General features: G+C 47.7%; 1 protein-coding gene across 1 annotated transcript; it reads left to right on the top strand.

The window, feature by feature from the left end:
* Nucleotides 1-295: 295 nt before the first annotated feature.
* Nucleotides 296-13,069, top strand: LOC143823652 (uncharacterized). Its single transcript, XM_077310176.1, has 15 exons — nucleotides 296-410; nucleotides 720-1,181; nucleotides 4,021-4,109; nucleotides 5,349-5,428; nucleotides 5,657-5,767; nucleotides 6,494-6,567; nucleotides 6,921-7,026; nucleotides 7,190-7,261; nucleotides 7,415-7,519; nucleotides 7,856-7,988; nucleotides 8,694-8,788; nucleotides 9,220-9,381; nucleotides 9,502-9,591; nucleotides 9,826-10,092; nucleotides 10,574-13,069. The coding sequence occupies exons 2-14, from the start codon at nucleotides 997-999 to the stop codon at nucleotides 9,826-9,828; spliced, it is 1,305 nt and encodes a 434-aa protein (XP_077166291.1). The 5' UTR covers nucleotides 296-410; nucleotides 720-996; the 3' UTR covers nucleotides 9,829-10,092; nucleotides 10,574-13,069.
* Nucleotides 13,070-22,681: the final 9,612 nt, after the last annotated feature.

Here is a 22,681-nt window from a genome sequence, read left to right as displayed (position 1 = left end):
TAACCCTTAATATATTCAGAAAATCGCATTGTTTTGAATCTGGGCTCTCCTCCGTGGTAGAGGGCCCGTGATTGGCTACAGGTGGTCATGTGACAAGCCTGCCTCAAAGGAGAAGCCCCTAATTTCTCTCAACTTCTGTTGGCCTTGGATTTTTTTTTGTGCCTTCTTCGTCCCACCTCCCCCCCTTTCAAGTAAAGAAAGGATTTTTTTCCTCCCTCCTCCGACTTCTTGGATCCTCTCCCCCCCCCCCCTTCAAGAAAAGAAAGAAAGAGGCTTGGCTCCCCCCCCCCCTCTGAGCCTCCCTAGCCAGGTGCAGAAGACTTTCCTGCTTTAATGGGGAGGGGGGGGGAGAGGAAGACCCGAGTTCAAAGCGATCTGAATTCAACAGGATTGACAACGGAATAAAATAAGTAAGTGCAGACTCTGCCCTGGTTTCCTTTTTTGACCAAGTAACAGGTTTGCTGGATCGTGGAAATTCGGTTGATGTAGTTTACTTGGATTTTAGTAAAGCTTTTGATGAGATTCCACATGATGTTCTGATGGATAAATTGAAGGACTGCAATCTGGATTTTCAGATAGTTAGGTGGATAGGGAACTGGTTAGAGAACCGCACTCAAAGAGTTGTTGTCAATGGTGTTTCATCAGACTGGAGGGAGGTGAGTAGCGGGGTACCTCAGGGCTCGGTCTGGTACTTTTTAACATATTTATTAATTATCTAGATGCGGGGGTGGAGGGACTGCTCATCAAGTTTGCAGATGACATCAAATTGGGAGGACTGGCAAATACTCCAGAAGATAGAGACAGAGTTCAACGAGATCTGAACATAATGGAAAAATGGGCAAATGAGAACAAGATGCAATTTAATAAAGATAAGTGTAAAGTTCTGCATCTGGGTCAGAAAAATGAAAAGCATGCCTACTGGATGGGGGATACGCTTCTAGGTAACACTGTGTGTGTGAACGAGACCTTGGGGTACTTGTGGATTGTAAACTAAACATGAGCAGGCAGTGTGATTCAGTGGTAAAAAAGGCAAATGCCATTTTGGGCTGTATCAACAGGGGCATCACATCAAAATCACAAGATGTCATAGTCCCATTGTATACGGCACTGGTCAGACCACACCTGGAGTACTGTGTGCAGTTCTGGAGGCCTCACTTCAAGAAGGACATAAAGTTGAAAAGGTACAGAGGAGAGCGACAAGGATGATCTGGGGCCAAGGGACCAAGCCCTATAAAGATAGGTTGAGGGACTTGGGAATGTTCAGCCTGGAGAAAAGGAGATTGAGAGGGGACATGATAGCCCTCTTTAAGTATTTGAAAGGTTGTCACTTGGAGGAGGGCAGGATGCTGTTTCTGTTGGCTGCAGAGGAAAGGACGCGCAGTAATGGGTTTAAACTTCAAGTACAACGATATAGGCTAGATATCAGGAAAAAAAATTTCACAGTCAGAGTAGTTCAGCAGTGGAATAGGCTGCCTAAGGAGGTGGTGAGCTCCCCCTCACTGGCAGTCTTCAAGCAAGGGTTGGATACACACTTTTCTTGGATGCTTTAGGATGCTTAGGGCTGATCCTGCGTTGAGCAGGGGGTTGGACTAGATGGCCTGTGTGGCCCCTTCCAACTCTATGATTCTATGATTCTATGATTCTGTAATTCCTGAATAAACCTTTTCCTATTCTTAAATCAGGATGTGCACTATCTTTCTGCCTTATTGACTCTGCTAACAAAAGGCTGTGGCCTGGGACCTGTAGAGCCAGATTGGATTCCCCACCCCAGTGTTCAATGTGTGGACATCTGGGAGGCTTGGTCTAACTCCTGACAGAGCTGTTCTCAGAAAGCAGTTCTGTCAGAGCTCTCTCAGGGTGTCTGGCATGAGGAGAGGACGGAAAGGCTGCTTTGAGACTCCTTAGGGTAATCAAAAGTGGGGTAGAAAAACCAGCAGCTAGTCTTCCTCTTGACTGTTCTTTATTTCGGGGTGGGGGGGGGGGAGACCGGATGGGAGAGCCTGTGACGATGGGAGCATGGATTAAGCACTCAGGCCCCCCTAAACTCCTCCCCTAGAGGACAGTAGGGTTGGATCACGTGACCATCCTGCTGAGGAGGACGAAGGTGTCTGTGTGCCACTCTCTCCTTGCTTTCTGAGAGTTCCCTGGGGCTCCTGGTTTGTGGGTGTGGATTTGTCAGGCCCCGCCCCTCTGATGTGGTGTTTGGTGGGCCTCTGGAGGCTGGCATCCCCAGACCACGGGTGGTGCTATAAAATCCCCCCTCCCCCCCTCCCCCAAACACACACCCTTGCCAGGCACGCCTCTTCTCTCCAGGGAAACCCAGGTGAGCTCTGAGTGGACTTCAGTGATTCTCCAGTTCTCAGATGGAGGCTGACATCGAAGCAATGTTTGGGCAGCCAGCCACAGCTGTCGCCTGCAGCTCTGGCATGCAGTGTCCCTTTTCCCCAGGGGAGGTGATGGGAATGGGAAGGTCTCTGTGTGAAGATGAGCAGCACATCCAGTGTATTCCCATCATCTCCTGCCTGGAGGGTGGCACCTGTGTGCTAGACCTGAGTGAGAGCGTGTTCCTCCCTGCTAAGGGATATTTCATGATTCCGCCATCTCTGTGGCCTGGGGAGCGAGGGGGTTTTCAGGTACGTGCACATGCCTACAGCAGTTTCCCAGTGGAACAGGCATCCTCGGGAGGTCGTGGCCTCTGAAGCCTTGGAAATTTCTCCACTCTGACCGAGAGGCTGATTCTGTGAAGGCTCAAGGGGGTGGCAGGTGACAGTGGGGTTGTAAGTGTCCTGCATTTGGCTAGGGGGGTTGGGCTAGATGACCCAGGAGGTCCCTCCCCACTCTGTTATTCTATGATTCTATCCTTTGGAGGCCCCACTTTCAAACCAGGGGTAGCCAGCCTCCAGGTGGGGCCTGCAGATCTCCTGGCATTATAACTCATCTCCAGATGATCAAGATCAGCTCTCCAGGCAGAATTGGCTGCTTTAGGGGGAAGGCAGGGTTGTTGTGCAAAGAAACAGTTGAGGCCACCCAACCAGGTAGTTGTGGAGATGAAACACTTGAGGCCTACTGCCAGGGTTGTTGTGCAGACGAAACAGGAAAGGAATGGAGTCCCCAAGTTTTGGTGCTATAGCTGGATAACCCCTTTCTTGGACTGGTGACCATCCAGTTCCAGGGGCTTCCTAAGGGGACTGGGCTGGACTCTGAGCCCAGCATGACATCCCGGAACACGGTGGGGGAGGTTGCCAAGAGACGGGCCAAGCCCTCCTTTCTGACCTCAGCCCCTGCGGGTTCTGGGCCATCTCATCTGTTGGTTGGCGTTGGAGCGGTTGTGGATGAGTTGTGTGCAGAGTGATTTTGATTGTTTGTTTGTTTGTTGGTTGGTTGGTTATATTAGATTGGTTTGTTGTTCTTGTTATTCTTATTCTTAGTCTGTTTGGTTGTTTTCTTGTTGGTTTATTTGTGGTTTGTTGTTTGATTGTTTGCAGTTCTGATTGTTTGTTGTTTGATTGTTTGCAGTTTTGATTGTTTGTTCTTTGATTGTTTGTTGTTTGTTGTTTGATTGCTTGTTGTTTGATTGATTGATTTGTTTGTTTGTATATAGTTGTTTTTGTAAATAGGTGGGTTTTGTTTCTTTGTTTGTTTGTTTGACCATTCTGTACATAAAAGATGTGGACGGGTCGTCGTATAATGTTGTAAGTGGGGTCTCCTCTCATTTTCTTCTGCCTGTCTCCCTGGGGGGGGGGGGGTTGGGGGGCTCCCAAGCCATCTTCCCAACCAGTTCAGGCCCCAAGCAGGGCTGCGGGACCCCCTCAGTGAAGCCCCTCCCCCAGGAAGAGCTGTTCTTTGGAGGACTGTGATTGGTGTAACATGGACAGTTCTGAAAAGACACCTCCCCAACCCCTCTGCACCCAGCGTCCTTGCAGATGCTCCCCTGGAGGACAGCCCCTTCCCAGCCAGTGTGAGGCCTCAGGTGGCAGGCTCCCGCCAGGTCCCTTTCTGATCTTCCCTTGTCTCTTGCAGGGCACGACGCCTCCGCTCCCTCCTGGGCAGAGGCAACAACCAAATAGCTCCTCTGCCCATTGAGCTGGATTACCAGCAGGAGGCTGCAGGTGAGGAGATGCCCTGCCCACGCCAGGGCAGAGTCTGCATTTACTTTGTTTATTCCATTGTCAATCCTGTAGAATTCAGATCGCTTTGAACTCGGCCTTCCTCTTCCCTCCCCCCCCATTGAAACAGGAAAGTCTTCTGCACGTGGCTAGGGAGGCTCAGAAGAGGGGGGGGGGGAGGCAAATGGAGACTCTTTCTTTGTTTTCTTGAAGGGGGGAGAGGATCAAAGAAGTCAGAGGAGGGAGGAAAAAATCCTTTCTTTTCTTGAAAGGGGGGGGGGGACGAAGAAGGCACAAAAAAAATATCCAAGGTCGACAGAGAGAACTTAGGGGCTTCTCCTTTGAGGCAGGCTTGTCACATGACCACCTGTAGCCAATCATGGGTCCTCTACCACGGAGGAGAGCCCCGATTCAAAACAATGCGATTTTTATAATATATATTTAGGCTTAAAAGCAGTCTGAGATATCGCACAATAAAGGTAGGGTAACTCCGGATCAATCCTTATTTCTGCAGAAGGAAAATTTAAATTGCCCAAAATCCAAACGAAAATCGCATTCTGTGTAAAGGGCAGGGACTGAATCGATCTGGGGTCGGAATAAAAGCCCCGTGCAGTTTACACCCAGGAGTGCAGTGGAAAGTCTGCGGATGGGCTCTCCCTGCGGGTGGGGGGATGGTTTCAGGCTGTTCTGATTCTCCCCCTGCTCTGGACACCTCTGCCATGCACAACACCCCCTCCTCCCCTGGGGTCTGAGCGAGGCAGAGACCCAGATCCGGACCTTCCTGGAGGTGAACTGGGTGGCTCTTGGGGCACCTGTCCCAATCCCATGCCAGGCTCAACATGGCGTGACCCTGGCAGGGGGCAGAGAAGGCCCAACTATGGGCTCCTTCTGGCGCAATGCATGCTCCTTGTGATATTTTTGCAAGTAGGACGGGGGGGGGGCACCAAGGGTGGGGGTGAGCCGTATTCTCTTTCCGACAGAGAAAGTGTGATGCACACCCCTTGTGCCAGGAGGAGCTTGGGCTGAGCCTCAGGAGGTTTCAGGGTTTTTAGGTTGGAAAGCAGGCCGCCCTCCTGCCAGCCTGCTGGAGATACGATCCCTCAGAGTCCCTCGGGTGGTCTGGGGAATCGTCTAAGAGGTTTGGAAGCCCCACGCGAGGATCCAGAGAGCTGCCCATGAGGACGGGGGGAAGGAAACACTGATCTCTTTCCCTGGTTCAGCCTCTTCTCTTGCTGTTTCCAGTTCCAGCAGCACCCCCACCTCCAACAACACGAAGGGACTATGTCCGAATTGTGGCCCGGCATGTGAGTGGGGAGCATCAGGTAGGCCCCTTGGAACTCAGCCCTCTCTGCAGGGTCCAGGAAGGACCCCACAGCCCTGCCCCGAGCGATCCCAAGCCCCTCTCTGGTTTCCCTCCCTGGCTGGTTCACTAGGAGAGTCCTTGTGGGCGAGATGGACAAACCCCTTGAGCCTGCCCTGCAGGCTCCCTGAGGGGTGGGGTCCTTGCACAGGCCTCTCCTGACTCACAACTGTCCTTTTGTCCAATCCAGAGCCAACCAAAGCGCTTCTTGAAAGCAGTTGCCCACCTCTGCCGGGAACAGCAGCGGCACACCACCCTCCACCTGCCCTGCTCCAAAAGAGAGGTGGCTGCGAGCGTGAAGGTAGGAATGCTTGGGGGACTCTTCTGATGGGCGAGGGATGCGGGCGGGCGGGGGGGGGCAGAACCAGGTGACCCCTGCCGTGGGTTGGAAGAGGGGAAAGGGGAGCATGCTCCTTGGAATAGTGTGGGGTCAGGTAGGGCGTAAGGGTTAAAGAGGGGGCAGATGGAGGGGCCAGGGATTCCTTGGGCTCCCCCTTGTCTCCTGGGAATGCCTCCTTGTGCCCACCCCTGCCTTGGGGCAGGCAAGCGGCAAGGGGCAGTGGCTCACGCAGAGGCAGCCCACCCGATGAAGTCGAGCCTTGCTTGGGGAGGGGGAGCCCCCTGGGACTGTTCAAGGGGGTCCTTGTGGCCAGTGGCGTCCAATGACTGACCTCTGAGTTTTTGGGGATGGGGCTTGCCAGACCCACAGGAGGAGACCCCAGGCTTTCCTTCCCCCATCACTCAGGCTGGCGCTGGGGGTGGCCTGGGGCTGGCGTCACTTCTCTTCCGGTGGCCTTGGCAGTTCCGGGTGACGGGGGAAGTGACTCCATCCCCTTCTCAGAGAGTCCTACCAGCTCGGAGGATTTGTGGGTCGTGCTTGGGAAGGCCCAGTGGCCTCTGCCCACACCGGTGGGATGGAGAGAGCGGGTGAACAGGAGGCTGCAGGGCCAGAGAGAGCCTGCTGGAGTCCAAGGGCTCAGACCGCCATTGTTTCCACCCACACGGTTTCCTCCCTTTTCTCCCACAGGAGATCATGGTTCGCTCCCTGGTAGGGACACCAACCTCCTGCCTCCTGGCTCTGCGAGCCATCACTGGCCTCAGGTCAGTCTTTCTTCCAAGGAGCAGCCAGAGGGAGGGGAGGCTGGGGCTGGACATTCCAGAGGAGGAAATCCCACCCTCTACGATGGGAAGGAACGGCTGCCCCCGTGGCCTGCCCACCAACCTGTGGGTGGCCCAAGGTGCAGCTCTTTCGAGCCCTTTGCTCGACCGCCCTTGAGAGGAGCGTGAGGAGGGAGCCAGAGGGGAGGGGTCTGGCCGGACTCACTAGGGAAGTCCATGTTTGGCCCATGTCTGCTTCTGGGAAAGCCCGGGGAGGCGTGTGCTGGAGGGGGTCGGATCACTGTGGCCGAATCTCTCAGCATTTTACAGTGTCCAATCCTTCCCTTTCTCCCCAGCCGGTTCCAGCCTCCATTGGAGGAGGACCTCCGCAGGTCGCTCATTTCCCTGGGCACTCACCTTGTGTGGACCTGCGTCTCCAGCAAAGAGAGCACGGCTGGCCAGGTAGGTTCCCTTCGGACCCCGTTCTCAAGACCACATCCGAGGGGCTGGGATGGGTTCTCCTCTCAGCACAGGGAGAGGCCCTGGGGAGTCAATGTGCTACAGCTGACCGGGCCTGCAGGCCTTTTCTCCCACTGCCCACTTGCCCCTCCTTTCTTTCTTGCAGGCCCTGGAGGGGATGTTCAAGGGGCTGCTGAAAGAGGCCCCCACCACTCGCCACCTGGTGGGACTCCTTGACGTAAGTGTGCAGGAGGGAGGGGGCGGAGCATGGAGGGAACGGGACAGACAGTACAACCGGGTGGGTCTCAAAAAGGCCACGGTTCTCCTGCTGCAGGCAGGCAGGCAGGCGTTCAATGGGGGGTTGGTTCAGGGACGCTGCTTCTTCCCACAGCATCTGACCTACTGGATGGAGGTTGGGGAGGCTGAGGTACGTGCCCAGGCAGCCTCCCTCTGCAGTTCCCTCCTGCAATTCGCCCGGGACCTGCCCTCCTTTCAGGTGAGTGCCCCCAGCACACCCGATGGCTGTGCCCCGGAGGGAGGGAGTCCCAAAGAAATGGGCGAGGATCATCCACGAGTCCCTTGCATGGTTCCGTGCCCAAAGTGCAGCCCAGAATTCCCCTAAAGGAGGCTGTGGTGGTGGGGGGGTGTCCAGACCCGCTCTGGCCCACAGCCCGAGTCCAGTCCGAGGGCAAGTGTTTCCGAATCAGGAGGCGGTGGAGAGAAGAAGGATCTGCACGGGGTGGGTCGGCATCCTCGGGCCAGAGAAGGGGCTTCTGAGGGCCTGGGAGCTTTCAGGTTTTGCTAAAGGGGCCTTTTTTTTCCTTCCCTTTAGAACGCCGCTGAGCCCCAACTGGGCAGCCTGGCAGCAAGGCTGGCGGTCTCCCTCCTGGACCCCGAACCCGTCATCCGGGAACGGGCCCGGGAGGCCGTCAGCCAGCTCCATGGGCTGTTGCTGCAACAGAAGGGTAAGTCCCAGGGGGCAGCGGGGAGGTGTGGCCCATTGGGCTGTCCTCCGTTCTGCATCCAACTCCCTTCTTGTGGCTCCACGGCTTTGGATGGTCCCTTCTGCCCTCGAGAGCCTCCATTCTCCCCACACCGCTGTTTCTCCAGAACAGGGCCCCTGGGGAAGATGGGAGGGCCCAGATGCTTGTGCACAAGGGAAGGGGGCCCTTGTGCACAAGGGAAGCCGGACAGAAGAAGAAGAAGAAGAAGAAGAAGAAGAAGAAGAAGAAGAAGAAGAAGAAGAAGAAGAAGAAGAAGAAGAAGAAGAAGAAGAAGAAGAAGAAGAAGAAGAAGAAGAAGAAGAAGAAGAAGAAGAAGCAGCAGCAGCAGCAGCAGCAGCAGCAGCAGCAGCAGCAGCAGCAGCAGCAGCAGCCACTCCCCTGTGGCTCAGCCAGACCTCTCCTGGGGTGCCCTGGGCCCCTGTTCTGCTCCATCAGCCCCCACGGAAAGTGGGCCTCCGTGTACCCCAGAACAGGGCCTTCATTCTCCAAAGCCACAGCCCTGCACGGCTCCTCCGGAGTTGCTCAGGGAGCGGGGAGAGGAGGGGAGGGTGGGAGGCCCTGAGGCCTGTGGGGAGAGAGGGGAGAGGGAAAGGTGCAGAGGGGGCTGAAGAGGCACCTTTGCTGGGTGGGGCCTCTGAGCTGGAACTTGCACTCTCTTCCTGCCAGGGCTCCGTGGCAAGGGCACCTCATTCCTGAGGTGCCCACAGTGGAAGGGGCAGCCCTTGAGGGCACGGCTGTACCAGCTTGTGCGGGTCAGCGAGGTAAGGAGACCCTGAGGGTGGGTGGGCCTGGAGGGGGGTCCTTTGTAAAGGTCAGGGAGGGCGTGGAGCAGAGGGCATCTGAAACGCTCTCTTCAGCACACAAGTCACACAGCCGCCTCAGAGATCATCTGGAGATGCTGGGAGCTTGAGTCTCTCCCTTTGGGTGACCTCTCCCCTCCCCTTCCCCTGGTCTTTGGAGACTAGGAGGAAGCACTGAGAGGACTGGCCTTTGCCCCAAGGGGCCTCCCATCCCCCTGGTCTTGGGGAGAGGAGGAGGAAGGGTAGAGTCTCTGCCCCAAGGTGCCTCCTGTTTCCCTCACTCCAGGGGTTGTGGTCCGGGAAGGAGTGCTACTCTAGAGGAACGGAGCCCAAGGCTGTTTCCGCTTCCTCTGGAATGGAGGCATTCTAAAAGTGTGTCTTTTGGGTTTCAGCTCTTCGGCATGCATTTCACAATGCAACAAGAAATGGAGTTCCTGACCACTTGCTGGAACATTGTGGTGAGCCTGGCCCAGGAGTGGAGGAGAGTCGGGGGCCTGCTTTTAATGTACTCCCTCCTGGGCCAGGCGTACAGCCTCCTGGAGGAGGAGCAGGAGGTAAGGCATGGGGTCATGGAGGGGAAGGGGGATGGGTGGAAGCCAGCTCGGCACCTCTTTCCTGGGGTGGGAAAAGAACTAGCGGGGTGATGGGTGGCCTTTTTCTGTCTACCTCTGCAGGGAGAAGGACTGCAAATCAGCATCCTCCTCTCAGAACTGCGGCAGGGGCGGAAGGTCCCTGCTGAGATCAAGCATGTAATCTGCGGAAAGGTAAGGCTATTTCCCAGGAGAAGAGAAGGGGGTGGGTAGCTGTGAACACAGCCCTGTCCCAACAGGACTTCACAGCTGCACTCGCCTGAGGTTCTGGCCCTCAGATTTCCCCATAGGGTCAAGTTCCCATCTAGTCATTCAATTCTATGGTGCCCTTTGCTAACTCAGTAGCCAAGTCCTTCCTCTTCAACCTTCTACTGTCCCCAATAATGTGTTTCTCTCCTTTCTTAACAGTAATGTGTCACGAAAATAGCGGGGCAGTCCCGACTTCACTCCAAATGTTCCACGTCGATTCTTGGAATGTCCTGCAGCGTCCATGGCGTCTGGCGTCTGGCGTCATCTACTGTGCCCAGCCCCGGCCCCAAACATGCCGCAGCTGAGCTCGTCCAGCATTCTGCGTATTGTCTTTGCCTGGCCCCGGCGGCGCTGAGCAGCACGTGGAGGTGAAGGCAAGGTGGGAGCTGTGCAACATCGGCTTCTTTCTTCTTTCTGCCTGCCCCGGTGAGCCTCCATGTCCCCCCGTCCCCCCCCAGCCTCCCACGGCCTGGGAAGCCTGTGTGCCACGTGGCCTCCGGCCCCAAAGAAGTCTGCTGAGCCCATGCTGAATGTAATGTTGGCTCCCAAGCCCTGATCTGGCCAGGATTCAACATGAATTCTTGCATGCAATTTGCGCTCCTCCCTAACAACAAGCATTTGGGCTGGCCTTTATAGAAACTCCTCAGTTACCATTATCCCTGTGTTGTTAGATAGGTGGCAGAATACAGCGGTAATGTACCATCTTGCCAGCACTACCATATTTGTCTTTAGTAGGTGCTGTGCTTTAATGTTGTGGAGTTCATTTGTGTGGGGTTTTTATGTTAAAGTCTTTCCTCTAAGGAAATAGGTAATATACTTTATAAACTAACAATAAAATATGTTCATGTAAGATGTTAAACAATATGTATATAATATTTTATAATATAATTTTAAACTTTTTTTTTAGATCATCAACATCTTGAGTAAGAAAAGAGGATGCAAAATCAACGCGATGATCTGAAACGTGAATTTCCTTTTCTTAAAAAAGCCAAAACCGATTACATGCTGAGATGTGAGAAATATAATGGGGAATTTTGCATTTTGCACGGCGGGAGGAATGATATTTCAAAGCATCTGGAGACACAGAGACATAAAAGATATTTAGATGGTGTTGCATCTTCTTCCAAAATGGAAGACTTTTCCCAGAAAACCAGTTATGGAGACGAACGAAAGAAATTAGCATTGGCACTTATGTCTTTTCATGCTATTAATCATAATCGTTCTTTCAGATCCATGGACTGTACATCACAGGTTGTCAAAACGTTTTTCAACAAAAAACTTGTTTGTGCTAGAACAAAATCCGAGGCAATAGTATGTAATGTGCTTGCCCCACATGCATTGTCAGAATTGGAAAACAATCTTGAAAAAATTAATTTTATATCCATATATTCTGACGCATCTAATCAGAAGGATATAAAGTTATTTCTAACCATTATTAGATCTTTTGATTTGGAAACTGGAATGCAAATGAGAATTTTAGATTTTGTTTCTTTGCCCAGTGAAACGTCTGAAATAATTTTCAGTTCCATTACGGATATTTTGGAAAAAAACAATTGAAAACATAAAGTTACTGCATATTGTGCAGACAACACAAACACAAATTTTTGTGCTAGAACAAAATACGAGGCTATAGTATGTAATGTGCTTGCGCCACATGCATTGTCAGAATTGGAAAACAATCTTGAAAAAATTAATTTTATATCCATATATTCTGACGCATCTAATCAGAAGGATATAAAGTTATTTCTAACCATTATTAGATCTTTTGATTTGGAAACTGGAATGCAAATGAGAATTTTAGATTTTGTTTCTTTGCCCAGTGAAACGTCTGAAATAATTTTCAGTTCCATTACGGATATTTTGGAAAAAAACAATTGAAAACATAAAGTTACTGCATATTGTGCAGACAACACAAACACAAATTTTTGTGCTAGAACAAAATCCGAGGCAATAGTATGTAATGTGCTTGCCCCACATGCATTGTCAGAATTGGAAAACAATCTTGAAAAAATTAATTTTATATCCATATATTCTGACGCATCTAATCAGAAGGATATAAAGTTATTTCTAACCATTATTAGATCTTTTGATTTGGAAACTGGAATGCAAATGAGAATTTTAGATTTTGTTTCTTTGCCCAGTGAAACTTCTGAAATAATTTTCAGTTCCATTACGGATATTTTGGAAAAAAACAATTGAAAACATAAAGTTACTGCATATTGTGCAGACAACACAAACACAAATTTTTGTGCTAGAACAAAATACGAGGCTATAGTATGTAATGTGCTTGCCCCACATGCATTGTCAGAATTGGAAAACAATCTTGAAAAAATTAATTTTATATCCATATATTCTGACGCATCTAATCAGAAGGATATAAAGTTATTTCTAACCATTATTAGATCTTTTGATTTGGAAACTGGAATGCAAATGAGAATTTTAGATTTTGTTTCTTTGCCCAGTGAAACTTCTGAAATAATTTTCAGTTCCATTACGGATATTTTGGAAAAAAACAATTGAAAACATAAAGTTACTGCATATTGTGCAGACAACACAAACACAAATTTTGGAGGTAAAGCGAGAAGAGATACAAAAAACGCTTTTTATAAACTAAACGAAACCCTTAATCAAAACGTCATTGATGCGCACATAATACATAACGCCATTCAAACAGCTGCTGATTTGTTGACTGTATATGTGGAAAACATTGTTATTCAAATATATTCTTATTTCTACATATACACTGTGCGCGTTGAAAGGCTTAAAGCAGTGGTCCCCAACCTGCGGGACGCGGCCCGGTGCGCAAGCTTGAGGCCCAGGAAGCTTCTTACTGCGGGAGGGGGAGGAGAGGGAATCAGGGCCGTGCCCGCGCATTGCGCATGCCCGGTCGGGCCACGTGGGAGCGCATGCGCGGGCGGGCAGTTGCCCTGCCGGTCCCCAGCCCCAAAAAGGTTGGGGACCACTGGCTTAAAGAATTCTGTGAGGCTGCGGAAGTCGAATATCACAAAATTCTTGGGTACAGTAAAACACGCTGGTTAACTCTTTTGCAAGCTGTCAAAAGAATTCCATGTTCCATACAAAAATGCACTGAAAAATCGTGGAATATGTGCTGTCCTTACTAGGAACTTATGCTGCAAGTGAACGTGTTTTTTTCTACTGTAAATAAAGTTGTGAAGTGTGATTTAACAAATTTCTGTGACAAATTTCATGACATTTTAAGCAACGACAGCAATCTACTAAAAAAAAATTCACTCAATTAAGAAATATGCCAAAGAGTAACACACAACAATGCCAATATAGGTACTCTGAATTTGAATCTATGCCAAAGAATAAAATAATACTATAAATAAGTTTTGTTTAATGTTTAATATTTAATTGTGGTTGTTATTTCTTGAAATTTAATAAAAACTACAATACTATATTTGTGTTCTATGCAAAATTTTGTTGTTCCATATTGAACCCCCCCTCCTTTACCAATCTTTTAGTGATAAAGGGGAACGTGGTGTTTTCAGAATTCCAGGCCGTGCCTGGAGGTTGGCAAGCCCCCAGTGTCTCCAAGCTGTGCAGGCCTGAGGTGATTCCAGACCTCCAGGCTATGTCTGGAGGTTGGCAATACCCCCGGTCATTGGTGCCCTCTTTACCAATCTTAAAATCTGGTCACCTTCCTTAACAGTTTACCCGTTGTTACTGCCTGTCCCCTTCTCTTCCCTCTCAGCCACTTTCCCCTATCTTCCACATGTCCAGCCACCTCTGACCAACCTTTCCTTGTTGTCCCCTTCTCCTCTCTTCTTATCTCCGTTTCACTAAGACAGTTGGTTACCCCCCTCCCCACCAACTTGGGGCTAGTAGCTTATGCCTTGCTTGGTGCCTCTCATTTCCACGCGCAGTGAAACTTCCCTGAAGGGAGATCTCTGAATGCCAAACATGGCTAAGCGGAAGAGTTTTCTTCTGCCGAGGCAGCATTTGACCGAGGAACATACTAGCCAGTATTCTCAGCCATGCAGAGTTGTGCAGTCTAAAAGTTCTGAATCCTGATGGGCACACAAGAAAGGAGAGGCAGGTGGCTCGCTGTCTTGGTCTGAAGCAGTAGAGCAATGTTCGAGTCCAGGGGCACCTGGAAGACTAACCCAGATTTAGGTTGTGCAAATTTGTTCCGCTGGTTCAGACCAACATGGCGACCCACCTGAACCGTCTTTTCTTTATCAGCTTCTCATAGGCCGTCTGCTGAACAGTTCCTGTAGCAGTTCTAGTCCCCTGTTTTGTCTTTACTCTTCATAGTCTTCAAAAAAAATTTCTGAACTGTGAGCAGTGGAGGAGGCCCCTCCCCTTACCGTTTCCTGCCCCTTCTCAAAACGAGGGTTTCTCCCATTGAAGGCGTGCAAAAAGACAGTTCCTTCTCAGGGAATGCCAAATGTGCTTCTTTATGCAGAAAAATATTCATTGTATTTAATCAGGCATGGGAATAACAACCTGGAACAGGGCTCTCTCAGCCTCACCTACCCCACAGGGTGTCCGTTGTGGGGAGAGGAAAGGGAAGGCGACTGTAAACTGCTTTGAGACTCCTTTGGGTAGAGAAAAGCAGCATCTAAGAACCAACTCTTCTTCATATGGCCCCATTCCGGATAGAATGGTTAATGTGCTTTCGATGCACTTTAGAAGTGGGTTTTCCTGTTCTGCACAGGAAATGGAGCTGCAAAAGCACATTGAAAGTGCAGAGTAATGTATAAGGGGGCCATAAGCTTCGAGACTTCTGAAGTACAGAGTTATTCTGCTGGCCAAGAGCTTTGTTTTCAAGAATGGTTTCTACCCAGGCTTGCCTCTAATTGTCTGCTGTCCTCATAGGTGACACACACATTTTCTCCCCCAGACCATTTTGTTTCAAATGTGGACGTGATGGGATGGGGGTGGGGGGTGACACAAGAAACATGTTTCTGTTCCTAAGCTGCACCCCTGAGAATGGAGCATTTAAAAGCGGCGAGAGAGCTCTCAGACATAGAGCTATCCTCAGAAGCGCTATAAAGAATACTGCGGCTTGAGAACCATAATTTCGGTGGCCATCTGCTGGCAGCACAGATCCATTTGCTTTTCTGGCTGCCCTTGCAGAAGAGATACCCCGACACTTGTCGAAGGAGATACACTTTGTTTCCCCTGTGTCATGCTGGTGAATGAAAGACAGATGACACCTTCTCTGCTCTTGCTGACATTTTAAATCCCATCACCCAACAGATGGCCTCCCTGCCAAGATTCCCAACCTCCTACTCCCCCACCTGTCGGTAGTCATGGCCACCGGACTGAATTACACACACAACGCTCGCTGTCCTCACAACACCCTTGCAGAAGTCAAGCGTTGTGCCTCGGTGCCATCTGACTTGGCTCATCCCACTGGCCCAGAGAGAAGGTCAGAGCAGCTTCTCCAGCCAGCCAGCTACTTAAAAACAAAAATAAAACCCGGCAGCATTCCTGGGAGGTTGATTCACACATGCATCAAATTCGCTCGATTCTGTATGCTTAATTGGTGCAGGACTGCTGAATCGGTTGGAAGGCACGCAGGCAAGAGATGATCATGGAAAAGCTTTAATTGTGGCGTCATTCCAGTGACATCCCATTCCTGCACCCCATGTCAGGCGAAAATGCACTCATTATGCAAGGAATGCACACAGGACAACCATCACTGTGGCACACGTCACTCCATAAACCTATCCCTCTAACAATTGTTTTGATGCCCTTTGCTACCTGCTCCAATCGGCCACACTTCCCCAGCCTCTCAAGCCAAGGAGATGAAGAAGATAAAGGAGAGTTGGGTTTTATACCCTGCTTTTCACTGGCTGCAGGAGTCTCGAAGTGGCTTACAATTGCCTTCCTCTCCCCACAAGAGACACCCTGTGAGGTAGGTGGGGCTGAGAAAGTTCTCACAGGGCTGCTCAGTGAGAACAGTTCTAACAGGACTGTGACTAGCTGTCTGCATGTGGAGGAGGAGGGAATCAACCCTGGCTCACCAGATTAGAAGCTGCCACTCTTAACCACTACACTAAACTGGCTCTTCCCACATATTGAAGCCAGCTGAGATTCCTGATGTGGCATTGCTGGGAATTGAACTCAGCACCTCATAGATGCTGCCACAAGTCCTCTTCTGAGCATCATCCTCTCCACCATCTCTGAAGTAGAAGAGTTGGCTTTTATACCCTGCTTTTCACTATCCAAAGAAGTTTCAAAGCAGCTTACAATAGATCTATATATGCCCCTTTTTGGGGGCCTTTGTAGTGTTTTCTCTGTGGACTCTGACCCCATCATGCCTACTTAAGATAATCTTTACTACTCCGCACATCCTCCAGAGCGGAGGTGTCAAACTGTTATGCTTCAAGGAGTATTTCTTCACGAAGACCATCACGACTCTTTCTTCCAAGAGGTAGGGTCAGTCCTCTTTCAAGGAAACATTTGCTAGCATGGTCTTAGACCCAGGAAGAGGCATCCCTACATACCAGGACCGCAGCATGCAAATGAAGGATCCAAATCCAACCAATGAGTGACTTGTCTTAGAACTTGTTTATGGACCAATCAGACAGCTATGTTAAAGGCTTATCAGGTTCTAGGTTGGGCCCACTCAAATGTTTATGAGTTCCGTAAGTTCTTGGGAGTGTTTGGTATTTCTTGTTTGAGTTGATGTTTCATGAAGAGCTGCGTTTACAGACTTTTCTAGCAGAGTGCTGTACTATTAACCATCCTCCCCCTTCCAGTTGATCCTGGTAAAAATGAACAAAGCACAAGAAATATTATGGCTTTTAATTCTGATTTTATTTGATGCAGAGAGATACAGAATTTGAATCCAGCACAGGGTTGTGTGTAATGTATATAAAGTGCCACCAAATTTATGGCGACCCCAGTGAAAGGCTTTCAAGGCAAGTGAGAAGCAGGGGTGGTTTGCCACTGCCTATCTCTGCTGAGCCTTCCTTGGTGGTCTCTTTTCCAAGTAGCGCCCTTGCATAGCTTCTGAGGTCTGATGATATCAGGCTATAGTACCATATGGCCCTCTCACCCCAGCATAGGGTTAACTGTTGACCAATGTTTTCCCCCAAAAATATGAGTTGACTCATGGATGCTCTGGGAACATTACAAAGGAGGTCACAACCACTTTGCTATTCGTTGTAACATTTTCCACTGCTGATAGCTAGTCTCACTGGATACCTATAGCTCTCCCACCAGGGCAGTTAACAGTCTTGCTGTCATCTCTTTCTCAGGCAGGCAAAATATCCAGAAGGATATTGAATGCCCTTATGGGCACATGATGCACAGGCTAGCTTATCTGACAGCTATGCAGGCATGCATTTTACCAGGCACTAGCAAAGCTTGCTGAAATCTTAGGAGCAAGACAGGCAGCTGTCATGAGAGGCAAGGAATGGAGCCTTGACTGGAATCCTGCCCCATATAAATAAGAGTTGAATTAGTTGGATATCCACATTCCTTACAATCCCCTCTTCTTTTTATTTTATTTGGGACAATGAGACTGTTATGTGATATAAGTAAGTATGCAATGCTATTTAGAACCTAACTCTGTTCTCAGGACAGGGTAACCAACTCAGCATGGCTTGTTACTTGTGGGGATTCTTCCATGCTTGGAATCTAATCACTTCTTTTTACAACTGGGAAAGTGTCTGCCATTAATCACTAATCACTAACCTTGACATTTTTATGGCCCCAATGTTTTTGTGAAGTTACTGATTGTCTTTTCTAGCAAAGAATGTTCCTACTGCATTTTTGGGCATTATGATGCCATTAACTAATTTGCTACTAATTTACTTTCTCCTTATATCTGTACTCTTATGATCCCTTTACCAAATCCAAAAAGCAATATATGGTAAATGAGATAACAGAAGTACTATAAAGTTGTAAAAATGGTGAAATCATCCATTTGTATTTATATGGGGGGGGGGGGAATGTATGGACTTTCTGAGCATCTAAAAGGAGAGGAATGTTCCAAAAGGGTTGCCAGCCTCCAGGTTGTGGCTGGAGATCTTCTGGGATTACAATTAATCTCCAAGTGATAGAGATCAATTCACCTTGAGATAATCTAATGCAGAGCTTTCAAACTGTAAGATTGTTCAACTCTGTCGTTAATATTTCCATACTGTTGAAGCTTTCCAGTGTGTGGCATGCTGGAACAGTTCTCTCTGATCTGAGGTTGTTATTACAAATATATTAAAAACATCTATTGCCTGAGGCTAGGACATATTTTTGACGAGCTGTCTTCGAATTAGGATCTTCGCCAACCATGGAAGACAGCTTCCCTGTTTCTCTTGGATGATGCAAGATGGTTTCATCACCACACTGTGGCCTTAATCTTTATGTCCCCTAAGTGCTCCATCCCCACCAGAAGGCTCCTTTTGAATCATCAAAATGATTAAGCATGAGCAAACAAACGACTGTTAATCTCTCCCAAAATCCTGAGTTGAAATGCTGCTGTGTGATTACTACTCTTGTCAACTCCAGTAGTGATAGCAAAGACTTGGGTCCTGCCATCCCATTCTGCAAACAGCAGGCCCTTTCTTTCAGGCAAGGAGACTGGGCCAAGACCTGGCAATCTGCCACAGACTAGGGCTGCCAACCTCCAGGTTGTGGCTGGAGCTCTGAGATTGCAACTAAGCTCCAGGAATTTGCCAACTCATGCAGGGAGCCATTGCTCTATGCAGAGCACACATGATACTGGTGTTTGCCCAACTGCATAGACTCCAGATTGAAGGCTGGATTACATTCATTTTGATACTGACCTTCAAAGCCCTAAATGGTTAGGGACCAGTGTATCAGCAGGATCACCACTTCCAGTATGTTCCCCAAAGAACATTGCGGTCAGCTGATCAAAATCTGCTCAGCTTCCCTGTTTCAAACCGGGTCAGGACCTTTTTGGTCCTGGCTCCGGCATGGTGAGATGTGCTACCAACTGAGATCAGGGCCCTGCAGGTCAGAGCTGTCTCACCAGGCCTATGGTTGAGGCTGGGAACGCAACACCTATAACACCAAACTGGATGACCTCCTTGTGGAAACACCTGTGGGAATGTAGAAGGAAGCTCCATCACCTAAGAACGAAACCTCTCTCAAAAATCGAAATCAAATCAGGAAGATGTATGGTAAAAAATATCAAATTGTTTTAGTTAATTTAAAGTAATATGTGCTTTTAATCTATTTAGGCCTGTATTTTATTATTTGATGTTACCTGTCCTGAGCCTCATGGGAAGGGTAGGTTAGAAAAATAAAGTTATTATTATCATTGGATTGTTCCCTTCCCCAATACTGTATCTCAGAGAGAAAATCACATTCCCCCTCTACTTCAATCATCTCCAGCTTGAACCTTAAACAATGCTATACCACAGGTACATTATTAAGATTAATGTTGACTAAATATTCTGTGGCCAACTTTTGCTGGCCTGAACAATATCATGACAGCACTATAGAGAGGCAGTTTTCTTTGCTGACTTTCAAAATACACATACACAAGGGCACCAAATGACCAGATCTTCGCCTTCTTTCATATTTGAATCAAGAACTATCTTCAATTGAGGCCCGTTCCAAGGATCTCAGGTGAGTGCATATTTTGAATAGGTAGAATAGTGAAGGATATAAAAAAGTCCTTTGCTCCAAGGAGAGAGACTAAAGACTTGAAATATGGCAGAAGCCCGAAGATTCTCAGAGCTTTGGAATGCTATAAGTAAGCCCAGGAGACATTCAACACTCTGGTGCAGCCAGGTGAAGAGATGGTCAAGCATGCTGAATAAATTGTAGAAATGTGTGTTAAAATACATCCCTCACAAGACTGTAGTAGTACTTATTATTATGAGGGGATCAGGGACAGGGAAAAACAGAGAAGCTTTCCCTAGTTCTAGACTAAATGGGCTGCAGGGTCACTTACAGAGACAGCAGCGCTGCTACAAATCCCTCATGATTTATTTCCTTTTCCTTTACAAGACCTGTGTGGGCCAGAGAAAGTGTTCTGAGGGAAGAACTCTCTATTGGATTGTTTGAGTGCTCTCAGGTTCAAGAACTGCTGCACCGAGATCCTCTTTCGTACAGACTGATTCCAGACATTAGCAGATGAGAGTGGCCACTGGTTTGACAAACCAAGCACCAAATATTCACTAGTTCTTACTCTTCTGCTTTCTCATGAGCTTTCCACTTTTCCATCCTGCGGTTTCAGATAGCTGTGAAATCTCAACAAACTGGCACTCAGCCAAGCGTGGATGGATCCCTGGTAGATCCATGCCGCTTGGGAAGAGAGGAATTTCAACTCTTTCCCTCCACACTGCTTTCCTGACCTAAGCTGCTGTTTCCCACAGGGGGGAATATTCTTAGGACTGGCCAGATTTTATTTTGCCAGAGGCAGAGAGCAGCAAAAATAAAAGTCTGCAGCATATCACTTGGATCCCTTGAAAATCCTGTCTTCTATCATATCATCCCCGCCGTGAAAAGCACAATCTTTAGCAATGAGGCAGAACTGTGCTGTCTGCTCATCTACTGGTCCTGGTGTCCTTTGGTACCTTTCATAAAACAATTTACATTGCATGGAGACAGGCCTCAAACACTGTGAACAGAATCATAGGTATCTTTCTATCTTTTGCTGATATTTTGCCATGAGTGCTCCAGGTTGGGCTGCCAGATGGTTTCGACAAAAACCCTGGGCCAGCTTGATAAAAATGTGTTGATCAAATACGCACACACACTCATGCATGTGATAAAAAGAAAAAAGAAAACTGCCTTGTCCCTTTAATAGAGGCTAGGATTGCCAACTTTGGGTTGGGAAATTCTTGGGGATCTTGGGGTGGAGGTTATGTGTGGAAAAGAGCCGTTGAAGCGTTTAATGGCAAGGACTGTAGGAAGACTGTATGAAGCCTCTATTAAAAGTACAAAACATTATCCTCCAGGCAGTTGGCAACCCTAACCAGAATCTACCCAGTCCTAACTTGATAGGCTGAGCATTAGATTAAAATACATACAAGGTTTCAAATTGTTGTACACCAAACAGAAACTCAACAGAGCTAATAAGAAGTGGATTTTTCTTTATAGTGTGATTTTTATACCTTTAAGAGTAAAGTGATCCCTTAATTCCTATAGGGAGCTGTCATATGGGGCTGGAACAAGACTCTAATTGAAACAGTAGAGACTATTCAAAACTTTGGGCTCTCCCTCAGGGTGTCCCGGCTGCATATGTTAGGGCAGAAGTGGGGATGCCCTCAATAAAGAGTCGTATTCCTCTTACCCTATTGAAACTTTCCCATAGCTCACGAGCTGCTCAGAATGACTCATTTTCAAGATTTTGTTTTAATGAGCTGACAAGAACTGATAATAACATGTCAAAACACCTTCACAACCTCCTGGCACTGTATGATATCCCAAATGGTAATCTAGAATCTACAATTCCTGGGTCTGCTATCCGTGAATGGGTTTATAGCCGTGACGCTGAGTATGATAGACTGACTATAAACCAAGCCCAATTTTCCCCATGGTTTGGGACAATTAAAAAAGGTTATGACTGTGCTGCATATCTAAGTAACATCAGTATTTTTTGAAATTAGAATGACTTTTACTGCTCTGCATTTTCAGACTGTGCCAACAGTTTATGTGTAAAGTACTTATGCTCAGAGATTGGACATTTGTCTTTATATTTAAATGAGGTACTTATCTGCGCAACCATAGAACTGATGTTTTAAAATGATATTTTATGATTGTATTATTAAATTATATATTATATTTTGTGCATTTGCACTATGTACTTTCTTTTTCTTTGTTTGAACCTTTTGGGTTACCATTCTTGTGCAGGGTTGTATTTTTCTCCCCTCTTTTGGTTGTACTTATTGCCTGAGGAATAAGCTTCAGTTTACTTCACAGAAATCTAGCAAAAACATAACTACTTGGCTTATTGAAGCTCTGGGTTCCCCCTGAAACGTTCATAATTTCGCCCTCACTCTTGATGCTAGCAAAGAACACCAAATTCACAATTTGGAAAGAAAACAACATTTTTGTGTGATGTCTATTTTTCAATGACACATGGTGGTGGGAAATTTTGCTTCTCTTCTGCTTCTCTTCTATGAAAATGTGCCATTCCAAGCCGTCCTCATTACACTTAAACAGCAAAATATTTCCCAATTTAGGCAGAATGCCCACTTTTGTTCTCCAAGTTGGCTTGTGTTCATAAGAGTCATAATTGAGCTTTAGGTTGGTATTTCATGTTGGACCACAAAAATCTATGAAATTAACTAAATATTGGCAGTTCTGAAGCTTTAGAGTTTGTGAATCATTCTAATTATGTTGCTAGAAGGGAGTGAGAGTTGGCAGTCCTGCTCTTAAAATGTGATTTAACTGGAGAGGAAACTGCTTCTCGTTTTGTGGTCTCCCGTCTTTTGGTAATTATCAGCATTTGATTGCAACGCATTCATGCTTTTATATTCTTCTTCTTGCCACCGTTTCCTTTCACTTGTGCCATAGCTGTGATGTTTTGCTCCTTCCTGAGATTCCTTGTATTGTAACAACCGTAATGTGTTCTGTGTTCTGAAGCGATATGCATTATGCTGCTTATTCGACCGCCTTAGGGTTTCCTAATGATTTTAGCTGCTACCAAAGGGTCTCATCTTAAATTTCTCAGTTTGACCCAAAGAACAGGATGGCTTAGTCATATTTGATAAAGTGTTAGAATGTTAAAAGCATGGGAGTGGCTCATGGGGTCGCTGTGAGGTAAAAAGCATCTTTTACCCTAAACAAAAGAGCTGTTTTCCCCTACACAAAATTAGATTTTATTTATTTTTATTTATTAATTAGATATCTAATCTGCTGCTTCCAGCCCAGCTGGCTCTCAGCAGTTCGCAGCCATTAAAACCAATACAATTCCGATCAAAACATTACAAATAAAACATCATTCTACATTTCTCTGCATAAAACAGCATCAGGTGCTTAAACTAATAAATACCTCACAACTCTACAGCCTCATCATCTGATTTTTATAACCGGGTGTTTGATTATGTCGAGGAGGTGTTAT

The sequence above is a fragment of the Paroedura picta genome, chromosome 14 (genome assembly GCF_049243985.1).
Source record: "Paroedura picta isolate Pp20150507F chromosome 14, Ppicta_v3.0, whole genome shotgun sequence".
NCBI lineage: Eukaryota > Metazoa > Chordata > Lepidosauria > Squamata > Gekkonidae > Paroedura > Paroedura picta.
Note: the sequence above shows the minus strand (reverse complement) of the source record. Positions and strands in the feature narration are given on the sequence as shown.